General features: G+C 38.4%; 1 protein-coding gene across 1 annotated transcript; it reads right to left on the bottom strand.

The window, feature by feature from the left end:
* Positions 1 to 12,637: 12,637 nt before the first annotated feature.
* On the bottom strand, positions 12,638 to 23,679 carry ubald1a (UBA-like domain containing 1a). Its single transcript, XM_082152887.1, has 3 exons — positions 23,434 to 23,679; positions 22,848 to 22,907; positions 12,638 to 13,083 (listed from the first exon to the last, which is right to left on the bottom strand). The coding sequence occupies exons 1-3, from the start codon at positions 23,539 to 23,541 to the stop codon at positions 12,784 to 12,786; spliced, it is 468 nt and encodes a 155-aa protein (XP_082009013.1). The 5' UTR covers positions 23,542 to 23,679; the 3' UTR covers positions 12,638 to 12,783.
* Between the last annotated feature and the right edge of the window lie 848 nt (positions 23,680 to 24,527).

The following is a 24,527-nucleotide window of genomic DNA, read 5'->3' as shown; positions in this document are numbered from 1 at the left end:
CATTGAGCATGTCTGTGAAACATCGATATCCACTTCCTGTTTAAGAGGAAGCAGCTGGAGTTGAGCCCCAAGTGAGGATTAGGAATGAAAGGCCTGACACATGAGACGGCACTGTAAACCCCTGTATAACCCTTCCTTCTCCCTCCATTATTAACAGTCCAAACCTCCTCCCCACCTCCATCGTTTCTCTTCCTTTTGCTCTATTATCCTCGGATCTATCATATTATTTCAACTCTATAGAATTGCATAATATGTCACAGACAGACCCCTTCTGCAGGCACATGTGCTAAACGTGATCTAGGATGATGACATCACCAGGGGTGGGTATGGGGGGGTGGTGCTTGAACAGGCAATGGGATGAAGTGGGGTGGGAGGGGCAAGGGGGACTAAATCAGTGAGCAAAGGAACAGAAAGAAATTATGCAAATATTGTTGCACTGCTCAAAGTTGCTGCAGTCTTTATTCTGTCTGGCTTCACAAACAGGATTTAGATTAAGGCAGGAGTAGGCCTTAGTTAAAATTAATCTTGAGACAAAACAATGGCACTGACATGTTTTAAGATATGACAGCGGAAGCTGCTTTCAGTTAAAACAGCTCAAAAATGCATTTTATTCTGGGATTAGGCTTAAAGGGATTGTTCACTCAGAAATGAAAATTCTTTCATTAATTACTCACCCTCAAGTCAATGCAAACCCATAAGACTTTTGTTCATCTTCGGAACACAAATGAAGATCTTTGATGAAGTTTAAGAGCTTTCTGTCCCTCCGTTGACAGCTACGCAACTACCACTTTGACGCTTCAAAAATTCATAAAGAGATCGATTGTGAAACGAATCCATATGAATTGAGTGGTTTAGTCCAACATTTTCTGAAGAGACATGATCGCTTTATATGATGAACAGACTGAATTTAGCAATTTACTAAATCAAGTACCGCCCTATTTTTTCTTGTTCGAGAAGCCATTTCGCCCAATTCGCTGCTGGTTCCTTCGCGCTTTTCCTTTGGAGTTTTTATTTATTTATTTGTAAAATAAAGCCTGTGGTAAACATAACTTGACTATTCTTTGACGTTTTGTTCTACAATGTAAATTACACAGACCCATAGTGAAAACGTTAATTTTGATGCAGTTATGTTCATTTTTTAAAACGTAGCCTACGTTTTTTAACTAAGACAGCTTGGGGTGTGAGTGTGTGCATTGTACGTTGTAGAACAAAACGTCAAAGTATCATCAAGCTATGTTTACTACTGGCTTTATTTTACTTTATTAAACCATAAATTTAGGTTTTCCTCTTTGTCGCCATCTCTGTTCGAAATCTGCAATTGCAGTTATTCACCGAATTATCAACTTTACGTGGGTTGTGCCTCGGCACGGCACAGCCCGCATGAATTAATGTTTTGAGGAGAATGTGTGGCTGTCAGTCGCCGCGCCGGTGTGGATACTGTCATTCGCAATCACAGATTCTACTTTTTGGAAGTAAGACCAACATAAGAATTTTCACAGGAAAATGTCATCTGAACAAGTAAGTAACATCCACTTTTGTTCTGACCAACTAAGGGAAAAAAAGCATTGCAGTAAATTGCGCTGATCTAACGAGTGACAACATTTAATGTTTATTAGGGCTACCTGTTACAGTAGTTCAGTTTCCATTTCTGTGCAGTCTAATTTCTAATAGTCATAGCAACAAATTAATGTTCCTAGAACGGTTTCTCTTTGAAATACAAACATACATATCTGCAGGGTGCGATTTGTGAAAAAAACAGAGGGGGGGATGTTTTGAAACATTTTTATTCATAAAAATAAATCATGAGAACAAGAACTTCATTCACTGCATTTGCTGCTCTGGACCCTTTTCATTGTTCCCAGCTAGCTAACAAGAGTTTTCGTGCTGAAAAATTACATACTATTACAAATATTTGTACTTGGTGACATTCTGAAAAGCCGTACATGGATCAAAGCTAATGGACAGGATCAGATAAATCAGAGTTTAGATTCTCTGCCCGAGCCCGAATTTGACCCGACCCGACCCGGGCCCTTGATCCAGCACTTGTGTTACAAAATGCAACACGTCACGTGTCATGCTCCTCCACTCGCACGCATCACACCGGCCCGGGATAATAATCTTTAAAAATATTTATTTTGTTTAAAAAATATTCTATATTCTAAAACCTTGTTGAATTAAATTAGAGTTGTAGCCTACTAGGGCTACTCCTCCTAGGCCATCCAAAGTTCATCCAAAGTTCATTTTCTGTGTTCATCATTTTTCACGTTTTATTTTTATTTTATTTTATTTATTTTTTACGTTTCTTCTTTCAGATCCATTTGCGATCCATTTCATTCTGAATAAACAAACAAGGCAGTTTACATGATTTGTCCTTGTTGCATTATTCATTATGATAATAATTAATAAATGCACGCACAATATCCGTGAACTTGATAAATGTTGCAGATATGTTTTACTATGCACAAACAAATGCCTTTCAACTTATGTGTGCAAAATTCAGAAGCAGTAAATGAATGTGCAGCAATTTGTACAAATAGAGTGTCTGTATAGGCCTACTATATGTGTTGTAGCCATTAAATAAGCTCATTTAGTTTCATATTTGTTAAAATATTATTGTTATTTTTTTCCATCTATGTTGATTTATGAAAAGTGAACAGCAGCACGAGTAAGATAGGATGTGCAGTATATATCGGGAGACTTGGAGTGGGTTAGACATGATTTTGACTATTTCATTAAGTTTTGTTTTGTAGAAAGCCTTTCTTTAAAGTGAATTTCGTTCTGTATAAATTGTATCTTAATTTTAATAAATTTTTCATCAACGAATTGCGTGTATTTAATAAATAAGAAGCAAATATAGCAGACAAAGGCTATAATCAGAGGCGCCGCCGCGGTTACTTGCACTGCATGATAACTTGAGCGGATCTCATCATAAATTAACCGAAACTAAGTGTATGCCTCAAAGAGAATATTAAGAAATATATCTAAAGAACGCTTGAAATGTCTTTAAACGAAACAATTCAAAACGAAAAGAAATAGGCAACACTCTGATGTAATCCATGCATTTCTCCATATATGCGCATTCACTACGGAAATGGCGATCGTCAACTTCATCTTTGCTTCATCTCAACTTCCCTGGCGCCACCCCTGGGTTTAAATTGGGCTCGGGCTCATAACATACAGTTAATGTGTCGGGCCGGGCCGACAAAGTCAATTCGCCTCATTCGGGCTTCGCGTCTACCGCGCCGCGCGACACGCATCGCGCCGCAGGACCTCTAGACGCGCGTAAACGCGTCTTTACATTGACTTAACATTGAAATCACTCACGCCAGACACTCAAGAGTGAGTGAGTAATCAAAAAACCTTTGCTTAGCCTCAGTTGAGTAAAACACCGTATGTGCAACTTCAGCACTAACTCTGCTTGTCATCATAGAAACAGATAATCAGATTGTGATGTTTATTCCCGCTTCAGTAATATGCTGCATATGCAGCGTAAAAAAAGACCTGCAACCGTCTCGCAAGTGTTGATAGGCTATTACTCGTGAGGTGTAACCAATCATATAGCGCCGTGGGCGGGACATTGAGCAAGTCTGCAGAGTGGTGGTTACAGAGAGGCTGCGGAGCCAGTCAAAGTAGCGCATTTTAAAATAAAAAGGATTTTAATCAAACCACGGATCCGTGATAAGTTTTGTGATCCGCCTCGCCACTAGTGTAGTAGCACTGATCACTTTGAGGGGGGGATAAATTTATCCCCACCGGGGATAAAAATAATTAAGCAGAGGCAGGGATACATTGACCAGAAAGGGGGAAATCCCACGCATCCCCCCCGGCAAATCGCACCCTGCATATCTGTGAAATATAATCAAATTTTTACCTTTTAAAAGCCCTTCCGATATGTTTCCTTGTTTTCCAATGGGCCCGGTTGCAGTCTTTTTTTTTCTGTAGCCACTCCGAACTCCGAAGTCTTTTGCATTTTACTATGGGTGAATCTCCAATTGTCAATTGTTGTTTGAACCTTTCTGGATCCGCCATCAAATTGATAAGTTGAATTATATCAAGTGCTGTGAGAAAAGGCTATAAATCTCAACCTCCAACATCCTCTCACGCAATATAGCCTACTAGCCGAGACACCTTCTTTATGTGTACAGATGTGACGTAATGACGCAAAGACATGCTCGAATTTCCCGCAGAAATCCACCGGTACCACTGGAATTAAAAACATTATTTGAATCGAGCTAAGGCAAACACATAGTTTTGAACACTGGCTGGTTATGTACTTGCTCAAAATTTATTTTGGATAATTTTGAACCCCAAAAAGTTACGGACTGCAGCTTTAACTTGTTTTAGTTTCTGTCCTCCTTAAAAAAAGCATAATGCTCCAATTATTTGTGAACTCAGTCATTCAAATTTGCTCATTGGAATGCAATTGATTGGAGTTGAATAGTCTTTGCAGCTTGACGGATGGCAGACAGAATCACTGCAGACAGTGCTGTGAGCGCGTGCTGGTCAGGCAGCTGTGCTCATTTGTCTGTGACGTTGTTCTAATCTGCTGCGAGCGAGTGAGTCGGCGCAAACCCTCAGAAGCCAGGAGGGCCGGAGGGAACGGACGTGTGCGTATGAACATGGGGGAGGAAGAGAGTGGACAAATCAGAGAGAGACAATATATCATTACACCCATCTGACCAAACACAAACTCATTTGTAGCCTACACTCAGACGTAGGCTACTGTAAACCGACTGTGTGTTAAGCAAGCAGATGCTCTCTTGAGATTTAATATTATTTTTCCTGTGGCTAAAACAGAGCATGGCGCTAGCAAGGTCAGAGTCATGGGTTTGATTTGTGAAAATTGATGAATCACAGGAATGCATCATGTTTTGAAATACAGTGGGTACGGAAAGTATTCAGACCCCCTTACATTTTTCACTCTTTGTTATATTGCAGCCATTTGCTAAAATCATTTGTTTGGTTTTTTTCCTCATTATTGTACACACAGCACCCCATATTGACAGAAAAACACAGAATTGTTGACATTTTTGCACATTTATTAAAAAAGAAAAACTGAAATATCACAAACTGAATACTTTCCGTACCCACTGTATACGAAAACAGCAAATTGTTACTTTCAGTTGTAAGAATATGTCACAATTTTACTGTTTTTATTGCATTTTGATTAAATAAATGCAGCCTTGTCACGCATAAAGAGACTTCTTTCAAAAGCATTTAAAAATCTCACCGACCCCAAACTTTTTAAAGCAGTATAGTGTAAATTATTTCCAAATGTTCTCTTAAAAAATTCTTTCATAAAGCAAATATTCTTGCAAATATATAAAATTGTATCATTCTTTTGTGGTGAGCCATGTTTAATGCATGAATTGATTAAAAACAATGTAGGCCTCGAATGCCATGTCAGTTGCTTTGCATTAAAGCTTTTCTGCATAAATGTAATGTAATACTAGTTATTATTCATATGTTTTGCATAATGAGAGCATATACTGCAGACGTTTGTTCAGTTTTCTGTCTTTTTCAGCTCTGTCTGACTTTGAGTAGTTAACATGATCCAGTTAGCCGCTGATGGTAGATCAGATGTATAAGGTGCTCTAAGCAATGTCACGCATTTTTTAGGCCAAAACATTTTTTGTCACATACAGCAAAAATCTCCTCACTATCCGCTACCTTCCTGTCCCCTGAACACACTGTAAAAAAACGCGGTCTCTGTAGACAGCCCAGGCTCCACAAACTGCAAGAAAAACAAACTGGCCCAGCCTGGACCACGAAACATAACAAACAGTGTTCCAGTCAATAACCGACAAGAATGATTTGGGGGGTCACATGAAGGGGGGTTCGGGGAGTGGAGGAGAGAGAAGCATGAAGAGGGAAGTTAGCTAGAGTAGAGATGTCCTAGACAACGAAAAACGACTAACGTTAAAAATGTATATTCTTGAGAATTTTTATATGGCCGACACACGACCAAAGAGAAGACGTTCCGATGAACAAATAACAAAGAAAAGGGAAAAGGACAAGGAACGTGCAAAGTCCCGAATTTACATCGGAAAAGCGTTCAAAAGGTGGCGAGAACTCTGCCGACCGAAGGGCTTCCAATCCGACATTCAGGTGGCTCTGTTTTTGCTGGACAGGTGGGTAAATCCAGTTTGGTTTTTCTAAATGGTTCATGACTGTTTCAGGAAGCACAGAAGGGAGGGGGGCGGGATGAGGAGGAGGGAGGGTCGAGCTAGCCTCCGTTTTGTTTGACAATACTTTGAGAGTCAACAAGATGTGACGTCAACCAACGTCGCTTAGAGCACCTTTAATAAGGATGAGAAAGATCACTTGTCAAAATTGTTTACTTGATCTTTCGGCCCACTTCTGTGTTTACAGTGTCCTTGTTACATTTAGTTACTGTAGTAATAACATTACCAAACCAAACCTCAATCCTAACCCTAACCCTGTAGACCTCATTTAGAGCAGCGCCATGACCGGTATGAAAGTGAGGCTGTGAGGGATAGACTTGTAAAAAGCTGTATAAAGCTCCTTGATCACTTATAGTTTTCCACTGCTCGTGATGTCTGGAGTTCTATGTCTAGTGAAGTTTCTTGGATAGATATTTTTTGCAGTGTTTCGTCAGCAGAACAATCCAAAAACATTAAATAACAGTACAACCCTCTGAAGAGATGTATGTCTATTCCTCACAGCCTCGCTTTCATTCCTGTTAAAAATTAAAGATGGCGCTGATGTGCATAAGGTCGATAAGTACATGTAGTTAATTATTATTACACATAATTACACTGTTACACAGACACCTTAAAATAAAGTGTAACCATTTGTACTTTTATTGATCAAATGTTTGGGTGTATTTTCAACATTGGCATTACAAATTCAGCCATTTTTTAACCTGTTAAATGTTATGATGTTATCTAGTTTGGCTGACACAGATGAAGTTTAGTTAAAACTGGCTTTATGTGCAGTATGTGTTGTCAAATAGTCACATAGAATTCCTGCTTAGGAGTTTGGCTTAAAGGGTTAACTTTGGGGAAAAATAGCGATCTACCCGAGGCAAACTTTCGTTTAAAAGCATAATTAGAATGGAAACGGCACTTTTAAGTTTGACCGTATTTTCGTTTTCGGTCAAATTGCCTTTTGAATGGGAGTGTTAGGGGCACGACTATGATAGCATCAAAATCGCTATTTTTAAAACACTAGGAAGGCTCGACACAACATGAAACTTTGCTCGAAATATCAAAATTTTTTGTGTACACAGAGTTTACTCAAAATAAAGGTTCTGAACAACTGTTGTTGTTTCCAGCCGCCAGCATTTTGACAGTCAAAAATAGTCGATCTCCGAATGCGAATGAACTGACTCTGAATTTTAGTATTGTTTCTTATATGAGGATCCTTTTTCAAATACAAGGTCAATATTGATTTTCACTAACGAAAAACAACAAATTATCTGTGAATTTATATGGAACTAAGCTTTAGGAGCTTTCCATCTTTACTCTCCTCCCTGTTACGTTGCATTTGGAGATCTACTATTTTTGACTGACAAAAGTCATACAAAACCTTTCTTTGTAAACTTTGTTTACACAAACAATGTTGTCAATGCTCGCGTTCATGTGTAGAGCCCCTGGTGATACCTCGAGCACAGTTGTACGTTGTATCGAGCCTTCTTAGTGTTTTAAAAATAGAGATTTTGATGCTATCACTGTAGTGCCCCTAGCTCTCCCATTCAAAAGGCATTTTGACCGAAAACGAAAATACGGTCAAACATAAAAGTGGCGTTTCCATTCTAATTATGCTTTTACATGAATGTTTGACTCGGGCAGATTAACAAAAATAGCCTAGGTTGGAATTTGGCGAGAGTTACCCTTTAAAAACAAAAGTGCTCAGAACTGACAGCCGTGAGCAAAGATACCAACATTAAGGTCATGGGAAGGAGACATGCTTCCAGTTTCCAGATGGGCCACTGAGCTGAACGAGTGTTGTAGGTGTTAATGCAGCTATCAAATCTTTTACCCATAATATCCTGTGCTGACTCATGCCCACTCATTCATTCCAGCCTAAACTCCTGACAGGAGGCACAGGCTCCTGGTGTGGCAGTGTGAGTCATCTGATATCAAACCTTTTCTGATTCATAAGAAGTCGCTTATGCTCACCAAGACTGCATTTCTTTGACCAAAATACTGTAAAAACAGTATTATTTTGAAGTATTATTATCATTTAAAACAAGTGTTTTCTACTTTAATACATTTTTTAAATGTCATTCATTCCTGTGATGGCGAAGCAGAATTTTCAGCAGTCTTCAGCATCACATGATCCTTCAGAAATCTGATTTGGTGCTAAAGAGACATTTCTTATTATTAATGTTGAAAACAGTTGTGCTGATTCATATATTTTTTAAAACCCTTGGCACATTTTAGCAGGATTCTTTGATGAATAGAAAGTTCAAAAGAACAGCATTTATAAAGAAATATTTGTAACATTATAAAATGTTATTACTGTCACTTTTAATTTTGATTTAATTTTGATTTAATTCATCCCTAAAAATTAAGTATTAGAAATTAAGTTAAACATCTTTTTTAAAACCAGAATGCTAAACCTTTTCCGATTCTTAAAGATGCGACCCCTCCCCTATCTCATCGTAACCTTACCACAAACTCCTTTTCAAAATGCAGCACGATGTTCACACTTAGCAGGAAGACATCTGCGCTTTCCCTCTCCCCTGCTATGAAGAACATTGGGCTTTGAACTTCGAGCTGTGCCAGTGATAACATGGGAACAGAACAGAGAATGGGCGACCATTTCAGAGGCCAAAATAAAGAGTGCCACAGTGTGATTGGACTTTACATTTGACTATAGATCAAAATCAAGATGGCTGATGGCTCGAAGTTTGAGGGCCTATGCCAAGGTTCATCTGGCAAACCACAGCACCATGCTCGCTAACGCCGGTTTACTTGGCAACGTTTCGGTTTCCAAATCACGCCCTGAAAAACACAAACACAGAGAACAGTAGCGCCGTGCTCTCTCTCTCTGATTCAGAGGTGAAACAAGGACATCCAACTTGAGAACCTGCTGACCTCTCCACACTCCTCAAGTGGCCATGAGTTAAGCAGGCGATATTGTCTCTCGAAATACCTGCTGTAGCTTTATGCTTAGTATATCATATATTTCCATGTAATCCAAATGGCCATATTAATTTTCGTAAACAGTAATTTTTGCTTTTCTTTTTAAAAATGTAAATTTGTATATTTAAACATTTTAAAAATAAGATGTTTGCTTGTAATTTATTCCTATAATGGCAAAGCTGAATCATCAGCATCATTACTCCAGTCTTCAGTGTCACATGATCCTTCAGAAATCATTCTAATATGCTGATTTATTGCTTCTAATCAATGTTGAAAATAATTTTGTGGAAATTGTGATACTTTTTTCAGGATTTTTTTATGAATGGAAAGTTCAAAAGAACAGAATTTATTTCAAACAGAAATACTTTAATAAATTATAAGTTATAACGGTCACCTTTGATCAATAATGCATTCTTGCTGGCATAAATTTGAAATTAAGTATTCATTTCTTTGACCCTTTTGAAACTGTTTAAAGATTTTTACTGGAAAACCAGAATATTGAATACAAAATACTGATTAAGAAAATTGCTCAGATCCTCATGATGTAAGGATTTATTGCCAGTTCATAATGTTGTGATGCTTAAATTAGGCTTAAAATCCTCACTTCAGTCTCACTTCCTCACTTTAAGTAATTTGTATCATCTTGTAAGTAGAAAGAATGAGATTTCAATAATAATAATAATAATAATAACAACTTAATAGACTTAAGGGGCACCCATTATGCCCCTTTTCACAAGATTTGTAAAATAAGTCTCTGATGTCCTTAAGCCTGGAACACACCAAGCCAACGCTGATGAACTAGCGCTGATGAAAGCCGACTGTGTTGTCGCCTCGCGTCGCCTGTCTATTTCTGCAGATATATTCATCTATATTCATCATTCAAAAAGGGAAACCGACGCTGCAGGCTGCAGATACACAAACCGTAAACAAACCCAATTTGAATATCAATCCTGCTAAACACTTTCTTTATTCCACTCCACTCATGTTAATATTGAAACTTTAGAACAGCCTTCTATCTGTGGCGTTTTGACTTCTTTGTTCACTGTTTTGCTATTCTCGTCATCTCGTGTACTGACTCGTTCTATAAGCTGAACAGCCAATCAGAGTTCCCTCTTTCACCGACGACCCGACGCCGATTCAACATGTGGAATCGGCCGGAAAAAAGCAGACGAGGACCAATTTCAGCCAACGGTGCGGAACACACTGAGAAAACTTAGTCGGTCGACGCACAAAAACTGCCCGACGGCCGACCATCGGCTTGGTGTGTTCCAGCCTTTAGTATATTAAGTTCTAGCTCAGATCATTTTTTACAGCATGTTTAAATTGTCCCTTTTTGGGGCTGAGAAAAACGCGCAGTTTTAGTGTGTATCCCTTTAAATGCAAATGAGCTGCTGCTGACGGCCCAGAGGGCGGAGCCTTACCAGCTCGCGCTCAAAGTCACTCAGGACAATCACATCTCACGGAATGATATCACCAATACAAGCCTGCTGTAGCGGACCCCGTCCGAATGATGGCCAAAAATATACTGATGAGTTTAACGAAGTTTTTTATACATCACACAAAAGATGAAGCGTCAGTTTTACTCCAGAAAATCACAGTAAAAGAGCTGAATAAACACAGTATAAGAAGTCTTATCCATAAACTCTCTCCCTTTCTTTATCATCAACAAACAGTGAATTACACAAAACACTTGTTACAAATAACAGTAAACAAATATATACACACCTTTTCAGTGGGTGCTCAATAAACTGGTAAACTTTATATCCGTAAAACAAATCCTTTGAACTGTAATAAAGTGCGCGCTCTCCCTTCCATTACTGCTGTGATCACTTTCACACCGGAGAATGTAAGCTGGGTCACGAACAATTGGTACAGAGTAAATGACGACTGCTATGTTCATTCTTACAACTTATAACAAAACACCTCAATCGCTTAGGAGACATTCTTGTCTACCGCTGCTCCGGCGTCGAAACAATAGCGTACAGCTCACTCAGGGCAGGGCTATGCTAAAACTGCAGTGTCTGTCAACGGTCGTGGGAGGGGCTTGTGCAAAAGTACGTTAAATTGCCCAGAATCTGAGAATGGGTTGTTCTGAGACACTGCTTATGGTTTTTGGGGATAAAAAAAAAGAATAAAAAAAAGAGCACTGGGTGGATTTTTATCATTATAGGGTGGTTGTGTACACTCTCTGCCAACACACATTTATGTTCAAACACCATGTAAAAGTGAATTTTGCATAATAGGTGCTAGTAATATTTATATTAAACCTTCTTATAAACTGACCTGTACAATCAGAGTATCACAACAACAAACAATGGACAATCAATCCAGGAACAGAAGTCACACTATAGGACATACAATATTTATTCAGGAACACAAACAATGATAAGTTAATTATCAGGTAGTCCACAAATATTGTGGGAATGGTATCAATACAGTCAAACAGGGGAAAACATACATGGAAAACCATTTGGGAACAAGTGACCCCAAAAGAAAAGTTTGATCAGAAAATGGTGCAAATGGAAAATAAAACAAATTTTTAAAATAGGTTACTGACTGCTTCTTGATGATGATTGTTTTCATCCAATAAGAAATTAAACTTTATTTTAGATGTATAATTTTTACATAAATAGAAATACAAAAGAAGATGGGGCCAGGATTACAACTTGAATAGGAGATACTTTTTCTATAACTGTTAATGAGACAGAATTCCCGAAAAGCGTTCATGTAGAATTCCCCCAAAAAGCAAGAAACTACAAAATATGATATACATATGAATGCATCATGCAAAGTGGCAAGTCTGCTTACAAACATGTTGTATAGTAGTCTGTTTTAATGTAGCTTTAGCGGCATGGATTTACTCTCCCCAACTAAGTAACAACACACCTAAACCAGCTAACCAGCTCCCCCAAAAACAGATTTAAATAAAACTGTGAACCATGAGTATAAAATATCCAGATATTTCAGAATAAATTTTCAGACCAATCTTTACAATCTTTGAGGACATCAATGAGTTACTGCATAATGGACAAAGCAAAACATCATGGAAAATCCGTTTCGAGTTCGAAAAAAGTGTGTTCAACTAGTGAGATTCCCTGATTGGTTGAGTAGAGTCAGATGACCAGTGAGGTACGAAAAAAGTCCCATTATCCAACGGGGAAAGAGAAAATGTAAGTCCGATACACAATGTTTAAGTGTGTAAGTCTCACACACTGTACACATGAACGCTTGCATTACTAGTTAGTTAAAAACCGCAAAAACAGATCGCTAATCCACATGCAACGTCTTGCATAAAGAACATCAGATAAAAGGATAAAAAGTAAAACGTGAGAAAAGTTGCTGCCTCAGATGCTAGACGTCCATCTTTGAGAAAATACCAGAAATAATCCAAGGGCGCAATGATCATAGTCCCATATATGTTAAACTACTTTTTTATTATAGAAAAAAAAATTCAGTTGCTTTCTTAGTAATACAATGTGCGCTTGTTTCTTTATTTCTCTTATTACCTTTGTGTTGGCTTTCGCTCCTCTTCTGTAAATGTCCATGTTGCTTGGTTATTCTTGGTTGCGCTCTCTTCCCCTCCATGTTGGGTGAGTGAGAGAGAAAAACCAGTGCCCCTGACCCTCCCCTGACCCTCGCTCCCCTCCCGTGGGCCGTGTAGTCCAGGCCCTCATCTCTCGGCCTCCATGGCGACGCTGGCCTTCTGTTCGGTTGCCGCTTGCTGGTTGACAGCCGAGGGCCAGCCTGGGGGCGGGTGGGCCTGTTGCGGGGAAGGCCCCTGAGTCCATAAGCCCTGCTGGTTGGGCACGGGTGGGGTCATGCCCCAGCTGACCGGAGGTGGAGGGGGCGAGGTGGCCATGCTGGGACTGCTGCTGCTGTTGAAGCTTTCTGAGGCTTTGAGTCGCGAGAACATGGTGAGGGCGTCTGGGAAGTTTGGTGGCGTCGCGGGTGTGTTTGCAGGAGTACACATCTGAAAACAAACAGATGAAGAAAGAATCACAAATGTGTTCTTTGATAATGCACATAATTGCACAAAACTTACACTATTGTTGTAAAGTTTGGGGTCGGCAAGATTGTATGGTAACATACACATTTGTCCCTTTTACACATTCTGTTACCTAGAAGTAACGCTGCACCTACATGTCTACTAACTCTTATTAGAGTGTTAGTAGAGTATTAGTAGACTGGTAGTGTTAGGGTTAGAATAAGTTGACATGTATTTGCAAAGAAACTTATAGTCAGTAGAATATCTGTTGGGGGACAATCAAAATAAACAGTTAGCAGATATTAAGCAGACAGTCTATTAATACTCAAATTACTCTAGTTGACTCATAGGTAAAACGTTACTTATAGTCAACAGAATGTTCAAAGGGGACCATCAAAATAAAGTGTTACAGATTGTACAGTAACAGTTTGAATATATTTGAAAAATATAATTGATTCCTTTGATGCAAAGCTGAATTTTCAGCAGCCATTACTCCAGTCTTCAGTCACATGATTCTTCTGAAATCTGATTTGTTGCTCAAGAAACATTTCTTAGTATTATCAATGTTAAAAACTGTTGTGCTGCTTAACATTTTTGTGATACAAATCTTTTTTCATACATTTCTTTCATATAATTTCTGATGTATCGTGAATATAAAATGTATTTATTCATCTTGCTGACCTCAAACTTTTGAACAGGTGTGTGTATATGTATATACACTTTAATCAAATTAAATCAGTTAACCAGATCTTGCTCCACCTCTAAATGACTTTCCTTTTTGGCTGATGTCACAAACCCGTCATGTGTATATTGATATCACAAAAAGACCGCTTTCCGTGATCTAATAAATTCCTGATGGATACAATTAGGTCCCATCTTTTACAGATTACAGAAGTAAATTAGGCTGCGAAAGCATTTCATGATGAACACATTCTAAACTGTCTGACAAACAGCTCAAATATTTTACAGTGGCCAAATTCAATTCTGCTAAAGTGTCCCAGCAGATCATCCCGACATTCCCTCCCTTCCTTCGCATTCTTGCTGCCTGTGCTGATTGGTTCTCTTCGAACAGTTCTACTTCCTGTTTCTCATCTATGCTCAGGCATCACCCGCTCTGCCTTCCTCTGTGCGATGTTCGGCTACTCCATTACCTCGGTGACCTTCCTCTCTAAACTCGCTGTCCTCTGTCCACAACAAAACTCACATTTACAGAGGTACACAATAGGCCTCATGAGAGCACCCCCGCAATCCTGCAATGTTTTGGGTGGGAGAGCAACATCACCAGAATAAACAACATTTCAAAGGCTGCCACAAATGCGCACGTGAGCAGTCTGTGGGTTGAATTAGGACTAATATGTGGGGGGAAATCTAGAGATTTTTGTGAATGAAAGCTAAATGAATGGACAGCGTTTCACTGGGATACTTCCTGATGTGCCCTTGCACAGGTACCGTATGAGAAACATGCCCATATTGTCTTACTGCAGCGATCAAATCCGTATCTGTGTCCCATCCAGTCAGCAACCTTGAATCCTGCCGTCTGCAGTTTTTATTGACCCATCAGTAAGGATATCTCGCCAAAAACCACAATCACCCCATTGTGGCTGGTCAAAAGTCTCAAATGGACTTCAGTGTCCCTAGATGGCTTTAATTCACAAAAGTGTTTACAACAGGAAGTCTAAGGGATAAAAAAAAAAGAAGCTATGAAGCTGTTACTAGGCTTCAAATGGCACTGAGGGGGCGTTTTTGAGAGTCACACAAAATGGCATCTAATAATGCATCAGCCGTCAGGACAGCTGCTGCAGATGTGGAGAAGGTCAGTGGCTTAACACGGCCGTCAAACCGAGAGCAGATGCATCTGCAGATCCTCCATAATTCAGAAACATCGACAAGAGATGCAGTGTACATAACAAACACGCTCTGGTCAACAGCTGGGTTGCTGTGGAAATATTTTGGTTGTGAGGACAGCTCTGTTGATGAGAAATGAGGTCAGAGTTGGCGTAGAAAAACAGAACCTGTGGTGCACAGCCCAGTCCACTTTGTTACACTGCATTTTTTGTTTGTTACACTTCATTTACTTGGAAACCTAGTGAATGTTTAACTGTTTTTGTCTGTTTCGGGACACTGTTAGTGTTAAAGCTGTGTGTTATCAACAGAACTGTAAGAAAATATGTCTTCAAACCGGCTTCTAAACACACCCCTTGACTTTCACTGGTTGGACAAAAAGACAGGCCAGCCCCAAACTCACGCCATTGGATGAGCCGATGTTGCAGTTAGAATTCCGAGGTTGGAATTCTAAGAATGTTTAGATACAAATAAGATTATGTTTTAATTTTTTTTATAGGTATTTTAAATTGCGCATTGCATTGTGATTTGTTTTAGGGTTAAAAGAAATGTACGTAAACTTAAAGGATTATGTCCTGGCAGAAAATTAGCACTACTTTTCAACATATTTTTTTGTACAGACCCACATGTTAACATTTTTTTTTTTTTTTTTTTTTTGAGAAATCCACTAACAAACGACCTACATAGGCTATATTTCTCTCTACATATTAAATTCAAAAAAAACAAAAAACAAAAATGTAACATTGAAATAAGGTATTTGAGTGGTTTCTTTTTAAAACAAGACAAATAGAGAGCAACAGTGCCAGCTAAATATTTTAGCAACCTTGGTTCTGAAAGTATTTTTCCCATTAAAGAGTTATAACCATGAACCAAACCAACCAGCTACAAGGTGAATCAAAACAATACAAACTTTGATTTGAAGTGAAAAGGTATTTTAAAATCGGTGAAACTGACAAAGGTACAACACTGCTTCAGTGACAGAAATAACTACAATCCCATTAAGCATCGTTAGTAACAATTGAATTAAACACGATAGAAAACTGTAATAATTTGCTATATCCAGCGAAGTAAACTATCATTTCTGCAAGCTTTTTTCAAGATATATATGGGTGTCTTTCCAAAAAAGGATACTTGGGAGACTCCAAAAGGACACCTAATAACCAAATGCTATGAGGAGTCCATATAATTCATTCATTTATGCACACCAAAGCGCACAAAAAAAACAAAAACAAAAAAAAAGACCAAAACTTTTCAGAATTTAGTGTATAGTATGTATACAGTTCAGAGCTGGTTTAAAGCTTGTTTACATTTCTAGACATGTCAATTTGCGATACAAAACAGGACCACATGGATATATACCACAGCATATACCATTGATTAACAAACTCGTAGCTTTAGAGTTATAAATGATCGTTAAATGAATGGGATTTTTACTTCCTGAACCCAACTGTTGGACTCTATAAGACATTGACAATGATCCAGGTCAAATGTGGGACTTGGAAAAAAAAACATTGTTTTGAATCTAGGGATGGGGCCGATCCGATCCAGTATCGGTATCGGGACCGATACCAGCGTAATTCACGTATCGGATTTTCCCGATCCAACCTGCGGAGATATCCGATATGCTTGAGTCATGTCTGCGCTTTAACGTTGTCTGCTGAAATGACTCCAAAAGTGATTCCCGCCGGCTAGTCTGCTAGCTGGCTGCAAACTGCGGAATGGATTTCCTGAACGGAGGCGCGGCTCAATGAGACACAGAGTTATGAGACACGCCACCGCTCAGGAAATCCATTCCGCAGTTTGCGGCCGCTGTGTGGAAATTCTTCACACTGGAAACACCGCAGAGCAAGACAGCAAAATGCAATGTTTGCAAAGCCGTAATTCAGAGCTCGTTGAAGCTCCCTCGCGTCGTACAACACAACGAATGCAATCAAACATTTAAAAAAGCACCACGTTACTGTGCGTTCACACCAAACGCGAATAGCGCGTCAAATTCGCGTCTGCCGCGTCTAGTTGGACGCTTGAATATTTTGAATCCATTCGCGCGCCCAGAGCGAAATTGACGCTCGTAAAAAGCAAAAGTTTGAAGCGAAATTGACGCGCGTCTGAGGCGAAATCCGCTTGTCTGTTTGCACATGGCTGATGTTGATCGAGCATTCATCGAGAGAGTTACAGCATCGGAGCGAGGATCACCCTTTAGATAGTGTGTGTGTGTGTGTGTGTGTGTGTGTGTGTAAGATGTTTTTCTTATATTTCAAGACTCAAGTATTTGACATTTTGGGAATGTAATAAATATTGACATGACCTACAGTTGCATATTTGTTTTCAGAATGGGATTTTTCCTGTTAACAGGATTTTTCTGACTTCCTTTTCTGACCTTATACTTACCATACATGCATAAATATGTAGGCCTACATATCATACTTGCCTGTTGAGAGGAGTTTATTTCAGCATCATATAAAATAAACAATAATGATAATAATAATATTAAAGCAAACACAGCTCTGGTATCGGAATAGTATCGGTATCGGCCGATATCCAAATTCAGGTATCGGGATCGGATCGGAAGTGAAAAAATGTGGATCGGTGCATCCCTATTTGAATCAATAATGTTTTGACACCAAAATGGACATAATCGTGTTGTGTGCCCATTTCCAACATGAACCAATGCAAAAACATGTGTTAAACATTATTAAACAGTGTGTTTGGTATTCCAAGCGCATCCGTAAACATTGCATGGGCATCAGGAAAAATAAATGAAGAGCATCAATTATGTTTCCCTTTCTATTGTTCAAGTAGCCAGACTTTCCAATCCAGAAACAAGCAGTGGGGGGGATTTACGGATTTCACGTGAGCTTGAGAAAAACGCTCCTCCATTCCACTGGAATAGCTAACAATGTTTAACGTAAAACAAAGGAAAGCTTTCAAATTCCTTTAAACTGAACCAGTGAAACTGAATTCACCGCTCCATGCATACACTGCAGCTCGGAGGTTCTACTACAACCACTGTTTTACATCCTCACGCATGTATGACTCAGAGCTGGAATTATGGAAAGTGATAACATTGTTAGCAGATGGCGTATGAAATATTATAATAAGGTTTGTAATGAGATAATTGACGGTTCACTGCAGTGTTCCATTGTAACAGAACTGCACTGCCTGATCTGCTGTACGCATATCTGTGAGTCTCTGAGAGAAAGAGAAGCTGGGAGGTGTGGACAATGCCTTCAGGAGCTGCTTTGATTTTTAGAACTGTAATTTGTAATCACATACTGCAGAGATGCAGAGGTTTTTCCTGATCTCTGCACTCTATTATCGTGTGTGCGCGTCTGTTCAAGTGTTTGCACATATGTGAGCAAATGATCTCTCCGTTTGAGGCTTGATTATTAACCTGAGTGTTGGCACAGTACAGAGGGATTTCAGAGCCAAAGAAAAAGAGACAAATATTGTCTGAAAATGGATGGTTTTCATGGTGAAAACAAGACGTAACACTTACTGTATGCTCAAATCAAGGACACGACTGGCCAATGCCGGCTGCAGTGTCCTCTGCCAAGTTATGTGCATCGTAAAACAGCTAAAGTTGTTCAATCAGAGCAGTTTAAAAGGCGTCCAACTGAAAGACATCATGGAGAGTTATGACATTCTTTTTTCAGCACGACGAACAGAAGTAGCGACAGATCTTTTCTTCCGTATTTTGACGTACATCCGAGCGTTTATCAAACAGCTTATTGAAAAATAAAAATGTACTGGGACTTGGTTCTATGTTAATTGGATTGTGAGATGTGTGTGTGCATAGGGTGAATTTTCATGTCGTGCTTTAAACTGTTTGTCCTGGAGTATGTGAGCAGAAATACATGAAACAGAAAGGCATGGATGTTTGTACTATAACTATGACAAAATACTCTATTACTTTAATGGCCTGTTCACACCAAGAATGTAAAAATAACTATAATGATAACTCCACGTCCACACCAACAACGATAACTTACAGTTAATTTTAAGCTTGCAGTGATGTTATGTCGTCTGTCGCTTTAAACACACATTATCTTTAAAATCAGGTGGATTCTGATTGGTTGTCAATGTTTTTATCATTCATCAGCTAGAAAAAAATTATTTTGAAATTCATTCCAATGATATTATACTTCTGCCGCTAATGCTATAGCTGCGGGGGAAGAGTTCCACAGTGATAAGTTTCAAGAGCATGCTAGCATACAAGAAAAAAGAAAAGAAAGGAGAAAAGCTAGCATAGCATGTGTTTTTAGAGGTTTTGATTCAGGGGAATGGAATCCTACACAACGACGGCCTCTACCAGCAGGGGGTAATTTGGGCCATGGCTTGCTAACCTTCCAAACCTTGATGTCTTGGTTTGACATGTGCATGACAAGTTACTTCTTGTTCGCACATTTGCAATGCATGCTGGGAAACAATGCCTGTAAATGTGGTTTATGTGGTTTACTCTTTCTGGCACCCTAATAACACAAAGCATGAAATGCCAGATGCTTCAGTTCAAACAGAATCATTGTCTCAAAGTGAAATACTTTGCATACATTGACTTTTGACATTCCAGCATAAAAAATAAATAAAAAACTTCTTAATTTTTTTCGTTATACTGTTTCACAAGGTCTGATTATCCCACTTCCCCAATTCACAGCCTCCACAAGAGAGAACATCTGCTCTCTTTTATTGGCAACATGACTGTAAGGTCATCAAGATAAGGAGCTTCGCTCCATGATCATTTTAATAAAACTGTCCGTTAACTGCCATAAACTCGTCATTACTCTAACCTTTTCTCAACTCTGTCTACACTGCAGATTGTATCTAAACATTTTAATATTGCCTATTCTTTCTTAGGTCACACCCAGGAACAAACCACAGTTAAAGTTACCAGAACTTGTACCCCTCCCTCTCAGCCCCAATGCCAGGAAAAGAGCCTTTTCTACTCTTTGTGTGTTAAATCCTGTTTTAATTGCTGGAGGTGACTGCATGGTCACAGCTTCACTAACAAAATTCCTTGGGAAAACGTTATTTGTCAAAATGTGGATTTTTACATTTGTATCCTTTGGTAATGAACCACACATTCTGCTTATGTCTGATTTCAAATATATTTTACTCGATTATAGAAATCAATAGAACAGATTTATATCTTTGTTTAATAATTGATGACCTACATTAAATTAGAATCTTCAATTGAAAAAACACTAAATATTTGGTTAAGTCGCATCCCCTGCAATGGCACTACTGCCCTGCATGCTGTAATAAGATTTTTTTTATTTTGTAATATAATATGGTAACAAAAAGACATTGCAAGTCACTATTAATCATTAGCAATAAATCCTTTTATTTATATAATATTCATACTGTTTTTGTCCTTCTTTCTTATAACAGAGTGTATTTTACTGTGAATTACTTTTTTTGTGTTTCAAAACCCAGATTTCATTATAATAAATTCATAATTAAGTTTTTCAGTGTGACATCCAAATTTCTTTTTTGAGTATTGGGCTCAGCGTGTGAGTTATGAGTTAACGTGGTCAGCAATTACTGTAGGACTACAGCCGCAGGGTCACTCTAGGAGACAAACATCTAACATTACATCTGTCCAGAGCAGGATCTCAGCCCTTGACGACTTGTCCATTCACAACAATCACTTCCTAATATTTAACGTTTATTAGTAAAATGAATGAACAGCAATGCATTCAGATGTTAAGCTTCAGTGAGGCATGAACATGTGGTCAACTTTAATTGCGGCTCTGATGTTGTGCTTTAAAATAAACGCTTGAATGAGTAGTTCATGCAAAAACAAAAAAAACTCACTCTCATGTTGAGTAAATGATTTTATGTTAAGACTACAGTCAACATCAGTGATTAATTTACAACAACCAATTCTGAAATCCTGTTTACTTAGGACCCCTCCAAACAAGACTGCAGGACCAAACCAACATAAAAGAACACTCTGTGACGTAAGCACACAAGTATTTTTTAATACACTTATGACTTCACTTTCAATCAAAATTAGTGTGCCGGCGCAAGGGAAATTGTGGCGCAAACTTGATTAGGAGAGCATAACTAATAACATTAGTAAGTGTTGGTAGCCATGCCACAAAAATCACACCTCTGCTTCTTGTGTTTTCACCTGGATCTATTTAAATTATGAGGCAGTGGACAAATCCTGCGTTCAGTCTCAAGCAATGATCCATAGGTACTTTTGTATCCCCCATCCCATTCTCACATCAATACACCTCAAACAAACATGGGGTCAACTGATATCTGAAATATTGCACAACATTGTGTACTGATGTGTAATATGTAACTGAACATCAAAGATTGTCCAATTTTAATTACATAATAATAATTATTATTATTATAATTTTATGAACCAGCCTTACTGCCATTAAAAATAACTGACCCAAAAGAACGATTCACTCACACTTAGAACATTTCTATGACTTGCAAGCATGTTTTGATCTACACAAGAACATTATTTACTAGATGAAATATTTTACAGCAAAGCATAACTAGAAACATTTATCTTCACTATAGAAATTTGCATCTCTTTTAAACATTTTATTAAGTTCCAAGACATTTCCCGGTCTGAACAACACCATTTAAAAATGTATATATACACCATTAACACTTTATAATAAGGTTACATTTGTTAACTACATTAATTAACATGAACAAATAATACAAATTTTCAATGCATTTATTAATCTAAGGGTAGGTTTACACGACAACGTTGTACTAAAAACGGAACAGTTTTTCCCTTGCATTTTTGGCGTAGCCCCTACGGACGACAATGTTGTCAAACGATCCCTGTTCACACAGATCCACAAAAACGACTAAAATCGTTGCATTATAAGCCAAGCCAGTAGTTGGCGATGTCACTCTGTAAAGAAACATTTTGCACATATAGCCTAGACTGAACACATAATACACATGCGCATGATGTCATCGTTTTCACAAATACAAGTATTTGTAATTTAAATGGAGATGATAACGGTAATGGTGTAGTTTTCAAAAACTATCACTTTGAATCACATTTCTGAAATACATAACTTGGACACAGTCACCTCTGATAACAGAACACTCTAAATTGTCATGTAGACATATATTTTCTGTAAAGCTGCTATAAAACAATATGTATTGTGAAAAGCGCTATACAAATAAATGTGAATTGAATTGAATCTCATTTTCAAAAGTTTGTGTTTTCAGGCCCCCAAAACACTGTTGTCATGTAAATGAATGGCCAAAAGGCGTAGAAGGTTTTCCGTTTTTAGTTTTTAGTTTTGTGTAAGCTGCTCCTAAGTTCAAGTTAATTTCATAATTCACTAAAACATTATTAAATTCAAAAGCTGTATATATTAACATTATTTAATGGACACCAGCTAACATGAACAATGAACAGTAAATTAAACATTTATTAACAGGATCTTGTTGTATTAGTGTATTGGGACCTTAGTGTTAATATTTCAAGGTTTTTCAGTGACAGTAGGATATTCCAGAACTCCATCATCATGATGCACATAATATGTTCCCTTTTAATAAACATTGCCCTAGTCAAGAAGACACTGATTTTTGCTTGACCGATGAAATCCCACATCCGTGATACTTTAACCTTGCGGCCATTATTTCATTTCAGTTATGCTGCAACAAAGAAATACTGCCTACCTCGGCACACTACAGTAATAACAGTGAACACAGCGCCTGTGTGTGTCAGTGTGTGTGTTTATTTCTGGAAGCCCCGTCTCTCCGCAACATGGCCGACACTATGGCTACAGCTTTACATTGTTATTGTTGCAGCCACGATATAAACTGAGCTCGTATATTAGCATAACAAACACGTGCAACAGAAAAAAAAAGTTAAATTCATTCAAGTAAACGCTTATAAACAGAGATGGCGGCTTTCTTACCATTTGATGATGGTGACCGTAGGGTATATTTGTCTCTTGAAAGAAGGCACTAAGGGCTGTCTGTGAGTGAGAGATCATAACACAACATTACTTCACATGCTGTTTAGTAATATTTAAACATTATTCATATCACGCTATAGCCTACTGGGGAACTGATGGGGTTTCACTTATTTTTAGCGAGCTGAAACGAAAGCTCAACATTGATGCACTCTGCTGTAGTGTAATCTGTCAGTGTGGTCATCTTCATTGCATAATAGCATGGAAAGCTAGTACACTGTGCCATGGGGAAGGATTATAGTATTTAATCTGGAGTAAACTCTAATTGGATAGTAGTCTATCTTTGTTGAGCCTTTCGCAATTGTTATAGCCTACTAAACTAAAGAGGTGTATTTAAGTGCCTTTTTATCTAAAAAAATAAAACACATTAATAGATTTGAAATGCCCAAGGATGAAAATAAAACTGGCTTGGGTCATTGTTAATAGTCATTCCTAGAAATGGCAACTAGACGCGCGACAATGTATACAGTGCATCACATAAACAATGCACTGGCGTAGGCATGCATAGTGTGCTGTCCGTTGCGCTCACCTCAAACTGCCAATGTGCCGCTTGCAAAAGCTGTTTCGCCTGGTCTGCGGCACATCCAGCTGTCAGGACGAACTGGTTTATCATAACTTGATGCTTGAGTTCATCCATATTCGCTGGTGTTTGTTTCCGAGCCACGAACAATAGTGCTTTACCCGGGACAGGATTTTTGAGATTTAGTCTCTCCGCTTTTCTCTTTCAGTCGTCCACCATTACAGCCGGTTGAGCAAACACAAATATTTACTGTAGGAGCGCTGGCGTAACGAGCGCCAGATGATTGACAGCGTGAAGCAGCCAATCAGAGAGGGGCGGAGGTCATGGGAATTGTATGCGTAAGGATTCCACGTTTGTTGTGTTTCTGATGATACTGCATTCGTTTGACGTGTGTGTTGAAGCGCTCGAGCTAGATGTTTACGATTTTGATTATACAAAGTTAAATCATTCATTGTTACAGAGAAAAAAAAGCATATATGAACTACACGACCAGGATAATAGTGCGTGTTTAAGTTGCTCTTTAAACACCAAAACTCCATATCCCGGCATGCAACGCTTTGTTTGTTAAGTTCTAGAAGGCAGAATTTATGAATGACGGTCGCTCCCGTCCAATTCCCATTCGAGCTATGCCACTACTTTCCCAAATAAGGTAAATAAATCTTCCAACACCAATTAAATCACTTGCATCTTTATAGAAGACTATCTGATGTACTTGGGCACAGTCCTTTGTACTGTTAATAGTAAGCATATGACGACAACTTTTACATGACGTTGCTTTTACTTTTAATAACAGTGCGTGGCCGTTTGACAACATTATGCTTTGACAAAAAAAAAAAAAAAAAAAAAAAAACTCGCATCTTTAACACAAATACAGAATAAACAAAATATATACAAATTCAATCGTGCTCTCTCCATATCCATTTAGGTGTTATAAAATGAGATTTTAGACAAAAGGCGAAATTATTTGCAGCACTGGCATTTGAATTTAAAAACTATCACGTGAATCAAAAACATAACTCAGTGTATGTAAGTTACTTAACAGTAAATTAAAAGGGCATTAGTGTCGAATTAATGTTTCTTTTGTGGCGTGCATATCTTCTGTT

This window comes from Leuciscus leuciscus (genome assembly GCF_965113295.1).
Source record: "Leuciscus leuciscus genome assembly, chromosome: 21".
Taxonomy (NCBI): Eukaryota; Metazoa; Chordata; class Actinopteri; order Cypriniformes; family Leuciscidae; genus Leuciscus; species Leuciscus leuciscus.
Note: the sequence above shows the minus strand (reverse complement) of the source record. Positions and strands in the feature narration are given on the sequence as shown.

Bases quoted from the DNA above. Each gene is read 5' to 3' on its own strand.
- ubald1a (XM_082152887.1), bottom strand. From the start codon at position 23,541: ATGGATGAACTCAAGCATCAAGTTATGATAAACCAGTTCGTCCTGACA. The intron at 22,908-23,433 runs GTGAGCGCAACG...TCTCACTCACAG, and splicing joins CGGCACATTGGCAGTTTGAG to ACAGCCCTTAGTGCCTTCTT. The intron at 13,084-22,847 runs GTAAGAAAGCCG...GTTTGTTTTCAG, and splicing joins ACGGTCACCATCATCAAATG to ATGTGTACTCCTGCAAACAC.